Source organism: Populus euphratica, unplaced genomic scaffold (genome assembly GCF_000495115.2).
Source record: "Populus euphratica unplaced genomic scaffold, PopEup_1.0 scaffold603.1, whole genome shotgun sequence".
In the NCBI taxonomy this organism is placed as follows: domain Eukaryota; kingdom Viridiplantae; phylum Streptophyta; class Magnoliopsida; order Malpighiales; family Salicaceae; genus Populus; species Populus euphratica.
In genome coordinates this window covers 119,723-127,973 of record NW_011500275.1, presented here as the reverse complement: position 1 = coordinate 127,973, position 8,251 = coordinate 119,723, and the positions used below count along the sequence as shown (strand labels likewise).

Genomic DNA, 8,251 nt, shown 5'->3' with positions numbered 1-8,251 from the left:
AACCATGCCTTTCAAGTGTCTGAAACTACTTTTGTAATTCATGAGTACAAGATAAACAGATCACCATATACGTGACTAGAGTTTCTTGCAATTTTTCCATGTCTGCAAAATATATATAGTTAATTATATATAAAAAAAGAACACCTTTAGGTGATTACTGTTTGTATATGTTTCCACTGTGGTAAAAGAAAAAATCTCCTCATTTGAATCATATTTTTTATAATTTTTTTGCATGTTCTACCAACCCAAATTGTTTTTCATCTTTCTAGTTTGCTTTTTTTTTTTTAAATATTTTTATTAGAATAAAAATAAAAATGATGTTTTTTAAGATAAGATTTTATTTTTAAAAGAAGAGATGAAAAATCTCAAGGCAATGTGAGCATGTCCACTAATTTATTTATTTATTTATTAAAGCTATGGATTGTTAATTATTGGGAGCTCAAGTGGCCACCTTGATTTATTTTATAGCAATAGTTGAAAACATAGTTTTCTGATTTGATTTGACATTTGACTTCGAAAAAAAAAATATTTATTAAATTATCAGGGGAATTCATGAGTTACCGAGTTCACTCAAGTATATTATTTTTGTTTAAAAATAACATGCCTTTAATTCTTATTTTTTCCTGAATTTTACTGAGTTACTCCGAACCAGGTAAATGTCAAACTTGGATCAAGTTAAAACATGATATGGGCCATGTTTCGGATCGAGTTATATTAATATGCTTGAAAGGGCCTCTCCCTGTACTCCTGGCCCACCGACATCAAAACGTTCCACTTCGACTCGTAAGATTTTTGTCTGGCATTGATAAACAACAGCACTAAGAATAACTATGTCTCTCCATCTCTCTGTCGGTTTGCTTCAGCTGCAAGGATTAATGGATCAAACAATCCGAAGCCAGAGTAACAGTAATTAGCTGCCTGCCTGTCTATCATTTAAAACAAACAAATGGGAAACTCCCATGATCATGGGCATCGCCGCAAGTTCCGTGACAACGGAAACGTCCCTTTCCCCGATAAAACTGCTGCAGCTCCTTCGGCATCACAGCCTGTCCCACCCTTTATTTATCAGCCCCAGATTCCCACCTCATCAACCCGCACACCTAAGATGGCTACCGCTTTGCCTTACCCTCATGTCGACTCTTCCTTACGTGCTCTTGCTGCCCAAGCCGAGGGCTTCGGTCGCTCTGCCACTGGTGGCCTCCATGGCCCCATTTATTACGTCACTACCTTAGCAGGTAAATTGATTTGTGCTTTCATAATTTTTTTTAGTTGGGATTTTTGCTTGATTTTCTTTTCTTGTGGCAATGGGTTTGAATTACGGGTTTCTGTGTGAAAGCATGCGTTAAACAATGTGAATAGTTTTGAATGGGGAAATGTTTCCATGGTTAGTTAGAGCAGGTGGTTTAATATATATGTAGGATAGCCGCTTTACTTCGCGGGACTTTTGAAGCGTTATTTATTTGCTTTGCAGCAATTATTGGAGTTTCGCCGGATTATGATTTCTGAGGACAATATTTTGGACATCTTTTAGTATCTAGCGAAACCGTGTCTTATTGGCTAAATTTTGAGTTTTGACATTGGACACCTAAGGTTTTGGTGTCAACCGTGGTTGTGGTCGTGAAATCGGGAAAAAACAAAGCTTTTTGAAACGTTTTGTATCCATTTTCTTTTCCTGCTGTTTTCTGGTTGCCGATACCGCTTCAGTGATTTTGTTGGCATGCCTTGCCATCAATTTCCAAAAAACAATGGTTATAATTTGTAGCTAATCAATGGCCTTTTTTATTCATTTTGTGGATGGTACAACAGCATTTTGACAATAATTGATACTCGCCATAAGTTTATTGTTGTTGTTCATTTAATTGTAGATAATGGGCTGAGTCACTTTGGAATGCATTTTGGAAAAAAAAGGATTACTTTCTCCAACATTGCGCACCATGTGATGTGAATTGTTTTAAGGTTTTCTGTAGAAATGCTGTTTCTGATTACTTTGAGTGGATGATTGAAGATACAGAGGATAAAATTGTTGCATTAGGTTGTGTTACTAAAACAATCCAGTAGTTGTGTTATAAAACATAATTTACTAGATTGTGCAGTGTTTTGTTACTGGTAATTTAGAGATTTGTTGGTTCTCCTTTAATGGGAAATGTTTGGAATGGATGGTTAGAATTTAAAATTTTTTATTTTGATTTTTACTTTTTCAATTTCGAGTTTTTAGAAAAACCTAGTGTTATTGATTGAATTTTGATAAGGAGGCATCATGATTTGGGCGTGAAACTGTGATTATGGTTGTGAGCTGCTGTTCGTTGGGTTGCTGACAGCCTGACACTGGTTCTATAATTTTATTGGCATGCCGCACCTTCAATTTCTAAAACTAATACATTGCATTTTGTTGCAAATCAATGGCCTTCTTCTGATCATTTTCTTTGGCGTTGATGGTAGAACTGCCCTTCGAGACTATTTTTGGTGCACATCTTAAGCTCATTATTTATTGCAGATGATGGGCCTGGATCACTTAGGGATGGATGTCGTAAAAAGGAGCCACTTTGGATTGTCTTTGAAGTATCAGGCACTATTCAACTTAGATCTTACCTGAATGTTTCGTCTTATAAAACCATTGATGGCCGGGGCCAAAGAATAAAACTTACAGGCAAGGGTTTGAGGCTGAAGGAATGTGAACATGTTATTATATGCAATCTAGAGTTTGAAGGTGGTAGAGGACCTGATGTTGATGGGATTCAGATAAAGCCCAAGTCAAAGCACATATGGATAGATCGTTGCAGCCTTCGTGATTATGATGATGGGTTGATAGATATCACTCGAGAAAGCACAGATATTACTATTTCTAGGTGAGATGAATCCCTGGCATGTGGGAAGCACTATTTGTTTTTGTGCACTGTTTTATTTGATGGGTTTAACTATTACCTACAGGTGTTACTTTGCGCAACATGACAAAACAATGCTAATTGGAGCAGATCCTACTCATGTTGGTGACAGATGTATTCGAGTAACCATCCATCATTGCTTTTTTGATGGAACAAGACAGCGCCATCCTCGTGTTAGATTTGGAAAAGTACATTTGTACAATAACTATACCAGAAACTGGGGCATTTATGCTGTTTGTGCCAGTGTAGAGTCACAGGTGATACCACCACTACTATTTGCTATTCTTTGTGTGTAACCATATTCTGGTTTTATTTGCTTATATATATTGCTTCTTATCTTTTGATGTCAGATCTACTCCCAAAGCAACATATATGAAGCAGGGCAGAAGAAGATTGCATTTAAATATCTTTCTGAGAAGGTGAGTACATATTGTATTTCTTGTTGCAACATTCATTTCCTTCTTTCTTGTGCTTTCCTCAGACTTGCACCTTAATATTTTATTGTATAATGGTTTTTCCTATGGGCTTGAAGGGCTGGGTTGGATGATCCTGCTTTCAATATGATTGAACCTGGTTCATATTTGCAATTGAATTTTGTACTCCAGCTCATTTTATTCATAATTTTTTCTATTCAGACTGCTGACCACCCTGCCTCTGTTTTCACCTGGCTTTTCCACTAAATCCACCTTGACTTGCTAACAAATAATTCACACTTGTGTTTGAATTTGTTTGGCTAACATTTCACTCTCAAATGGCAGTTTGTCGTGCTGGTAAACTACACTTTATTAAAGAAATATCCGTATGCTGAGCAGATCCAGTAACTTAAATGTATAGTATATTGAATTTTGCAGTGATGAAATTCAAACTTCAAATTTGCCTCCCTTACACTGAAATATGCTTTTGGCTCTTGATTTTAGCAATCAAACGCTTTGCTAGTTGGAAGGTAGACATGTTAGGTGACCATGTTTTCATAGTGGTTAGTTTGTAGTTTTTATGCTTTGTAATCTTATATCTATTGAGGCATATAAATTCCCATTCTTCCTTCATCGTCAAACAAGAGCTTGGTTGTCCGCTTTGTTTTGATGTTGTAGAGTAAGGCATCTACTATCACTCAAAATTTTATGCATTCGTCTTTTCTCTATTAGTCATTCTAGGTGCTAAAATCAAGCAATATCCCTAACCCTTAACCCAGGAAGTGGACCCAAATGGTGAACTTCCTTTGTGGCTGTAAAAAACTTTTATACAAATAAACAGTGATAAAAATTGAGAGAGACAGATAGAGAGCTGAAACCCTACAGAAGGCGACCTCAGTGGAAAGAAAGAACAGAATTATTATTGGAATAACTAACAGAACTAATTTATCAATGATTTGGATGAGAGAGAAAAAATGCTTATGGTTGTAAATTATTCTACGATTCGAGAATGCCATTATGATTTTTTCAGAAGCCGTTTTTCATACACCAGTGAAGCTCCTCTGGTTAACTTTTAATACTCAAAGCATGTAAACTCGTTGCAACTTAACAACTTTGAGTTTGATTTTCAATTAGTGAGAAATATATGCGCTTTTTATGGCCTACATTTGTTATGAGAGATTTAGTGTTACCTTGAATTTTGTGCTCTTGGATGTAGATTATGGATGAATTTCCTGTGATGAGCGTGTTGTTTAAATGACCATAATTATCATTTTGATTCTGAGTTTAAATCATTGGCTATTGTGATGATGTTTAGGCAGCTGACAAGGAGAAAGCAAGGAGTGGCAGCATCAGGTCTGAAGGAGACTTATTTGTTACTGGGACTCAAGCAGGGTTAATGACTGAGGATGGTGAATGCTGTATGTTTCATCCCAGTGAATATTACCCCACATGGACAGTAGAACCTCCTACAGATAGCCTTAAACAGGTTCTCCAGCATTGTACTGGATGGCAGTGTGTTCCACGGCCAGCTGATCAGCCACTAGCTGCGCAGTGATATCGGGGTGGAGAATATATAATACACTAAACTACTATGTTAGTGACTTAATTTATTTTCTGCTTCAATACCTTTGCTTGTGTTGCTATATGGTAAATGTGCAAATTTCAATCAATGTGTTTCTGAGCAATAATAAGAAGAATGAAACATATAATAATGTGTTGCTATTATTTATCATGTCATTTTAGCCAATGTTTCTCTCCCGTTTTGAACTTGTTAGGGTTCTTATGCTTCTTGCTTGTCACCTTTTGGCTGTCATGGTTGTCATCTAGATTAGATTTCCAGATGTTTTGTTTGGTAAGTCAGCTATCAACTGGTGAGGATTTATCAGTCTCTGCAGCACGAGGGGAATAGTAAGTACTATTGAGCGTGAATGAACCGTTCATTTATTTCAATATAGGACCATACTCCATCTCTTGGTTCCTGGGATTGAATTGTGCATTAATATTTCAAACTTAAAGCCATCTCTTGGTCCAATTTAGCACTTGATTTTGCTGAAACTTGGTGCAGGAGCACTTGATTTTGTTAAAAACTTGGTGCGGGGATCATTCAGTGACTCTTGTGAAGTGTGAACTGGCTAGATTCTATATGGGGAAAGAAATATAGCAGGTAGAGAGCATGAGATGAAATGTCAACGCTGCCAAATAGCTGAATTAAATCTGTTTTGGATGCAACTTGCAAGGGTTTTGTTTGTCTATGCCGTGCAAACTGCAGGTGCACTGAATAACCAGACATGACAGGCTCTTGTAGTGTGTTTGAGAATATAATAACTGTTGTCTTTTACAATATTTTTTTATCTCTTGTAGTGTGTTTGAGAATATAATAACAGTTATATTTTACAATATTTTTCTATTTTTATAAATATATTAAAATAAAAAAAATTTATTTTAAAAAATAATTTTTGAAATATATCAAATTATAAAGGAATTTTTTAATTTACATTTATGTTGTCCCGCCTTTATAATAAATTTTGAAAATAAAAGAAAGATTTATTTTTTTTTCACTGGATTGTTTATTTGACTTCCGAAGTGTTTCCACTTTGCAACATGCAGCCTGCCAATTGCCTACCTGGCAAAGAATCTCTCTCGACTTGGTAAAACGATGTTTAATGCCACGGAGCCGTCAGTTAGCCAGTTAAGTTATGGACATATCAATATAGTGGTTGTTTTTTAAAAAAGAATTTTAAAAATTATAGAAATACATGATTTTAAAAAAATATCTCTAATATTTAGAGTTTTCACTGAATTGAACATTTTAGGAGTTTTTATTTTTGAATTGATATTTTTAAAAAATTTCAATTTTTATAAATTATTTTTGAATTGATATTTTTAAAAAATTTAAATTTTTATAAATTTTAAAAATAATATATATATATATATAAATAAATAAATTAATCAAAAGTATCGATGCATGATGTTGTTTTCACACATTTTCAAGAAAGAAAAAGCAGTTGACGACATGCGATGGTCAAAGATTTTCGTTCAAATAATTGATGCTAATATATATATATATATATGTTAGCATCAGACATTGCTATCACTCGAAGGAATTTGCTTATGTAACCACACAACACACTCCACGTATACGTTTGAAACACAGAAATGCGTCCTTTCGTACAGAATTCGTACAGTATGATAAAAATTTATATTTTGTTAATTATCGTAAAGAAATGATTAAGTATATAAGCCAATTACGTCATCATCACGCATTTATTTAAACTAACTTCCTTATCAAAATTTTTAATTTTTTTTATTACGTCATCATCACGCATTTATTTAAACTTTTAATTTTTTTTAAATTTTTAATTTTTTTTAAAAATATTCAGGATACAATAAATTATTTGAAATTATTACTAAATCATGCTCATGCTTAACCTTGAATTCTTTTAATCTAATTTTTTATATGTTTGGAGTTTAAAAATTAAATTATATGAAAGTTATTTTATATGATATAATTAACTTAGCAAATCTAAAAATAACATAAATAATTTAAAAATTATAGTTTTATTTTATTTTTTTAATATTAAAATAAAAACATATTAGATCTATTTATGTATCGCAATTTAACCAGCCAAATATATTACTCAGATCATAGAATTTATTGTGTTTAATAAATGTTTTTTGTTTAAATTATTTTTTTACTTAATGATATGATAATAAAAATAAATATTTATAAAATTGGGTGCTAACCAAATATTGAAATGCTTTTTTAAAACTGTGGTAATTTCATATAAAATAAATTGCAATAAATTACGTTATTTAATTTAAAATTAATTAAATATTGAAGGATAAATTTTTTTTAAAAAAAAAGCAAAAAAAGAATCAATTAAAAGAGAAAAAAAGTGGAAGATAGAATTTTGTTTTTTTAAGAAATTATTTAGAATTGTTGTTGAACCGGATTAAATGAGTTAAACTTGAAATCTCATTATCCAATTATTTACCTAACTCAAGTTTAAAATTAACCTATTTGATCGGCAAGACCTATTTGATTTGGGAATTGTCCTCACATGATCCATTTAACTTGATAAATGTGGTTTGGCTTAAAAAAATCTAAAATAATTTTTTTTAATATTAAAATAATAACATATTAGATCAACACAATTTTAATAACTAACTTATCATACTCATAATCTAAATATGAACTCCATAATTAGGTTCAAAACTTTGTTTTTACAAAACTCTTTCTTATTGAATTATATAATAATAAAAAAGATATATAAATGCTTATAAAAATAAGCACTCATCCAAAATGTTTATTTGAAATTTCAATAAACTTATAGAAAGGAATCATCTTTTTAATTATTTATATCAAAATAAGTTATGATAATTAACCAATTTAAAATTAATAAATAATAAAATTGAGAGAGAAAATCAGAACCATTCAATTTAAATAAGAAAAGATTGGAAGATAATTTTTTTAAAAATAAAAACAAAGAAAAAAAATGAAAAGAAAGGGGTCACCTTCTTAATTGTTCATATGTAAGGTGAGGGAAAACCCAACCTAGGCAATTGCCAGCTAGAAGTTTCCGATTTGTTCTACTGCTTATAATATGCTCCTTCTAGCTTGTAAGTTATAACTGTTGACTGCATCAAAAGTCAACTGAGAAAGACCAGACTTCAACAAGATAATTATAGTTTGTGGGTTCAAAGATGACGAGTATTGTTGCGATTGTTTTTTAAAATATTTTTTATTTAAAAATTATATTAATAATATTTTTTATTTAAAAAAATATTTTTTTAGATTAATATATTAAAAATATATTAATTTAAAAAAATTAAATTTTTTTAATAACATTTTTTAAACACACGGTCAAATACTCTCTGTAAAAGGAGTTGGTTTCAACAGATATACCATGTCTTATTTTTCTTTTCTTTTTTTAAAGTTTTAAGATGCAGTGGTGG

At 31.8% G+C, this 8,251-nt stretch overlaps 1 protein-coding gene across 1 annotated transcript; it reads left to right on the top strand.

Annotated features, from left to right (window-relative positions):
* Positions 1-782: 782 nt before the first annotated feature.
* Positions 783-5,052, top strand: LOC105113028 (probable pectate lyase 4). The gene is made up of 5 exons (XM_011009008.1): positions 783-1,235; positions 2,495-2,846; positions 2,929-3,139; positions 3,233-3,301; positions 4,611-5,052. The coding sequence occupies exons 1-5, from the start codon at positions 947-949 to the stop codon at positions 4,848-4,850; spliced, it is 1,161 nt and encodes a 386-aa protein (XP_011007310.1). The 5' UTR covers positions 783-946; the 3' UTR covers positions 4,851-5,052.
* The last annotated feature ends 3,199 nt before the right edge of the window (positions 5,053-8,251 follow it).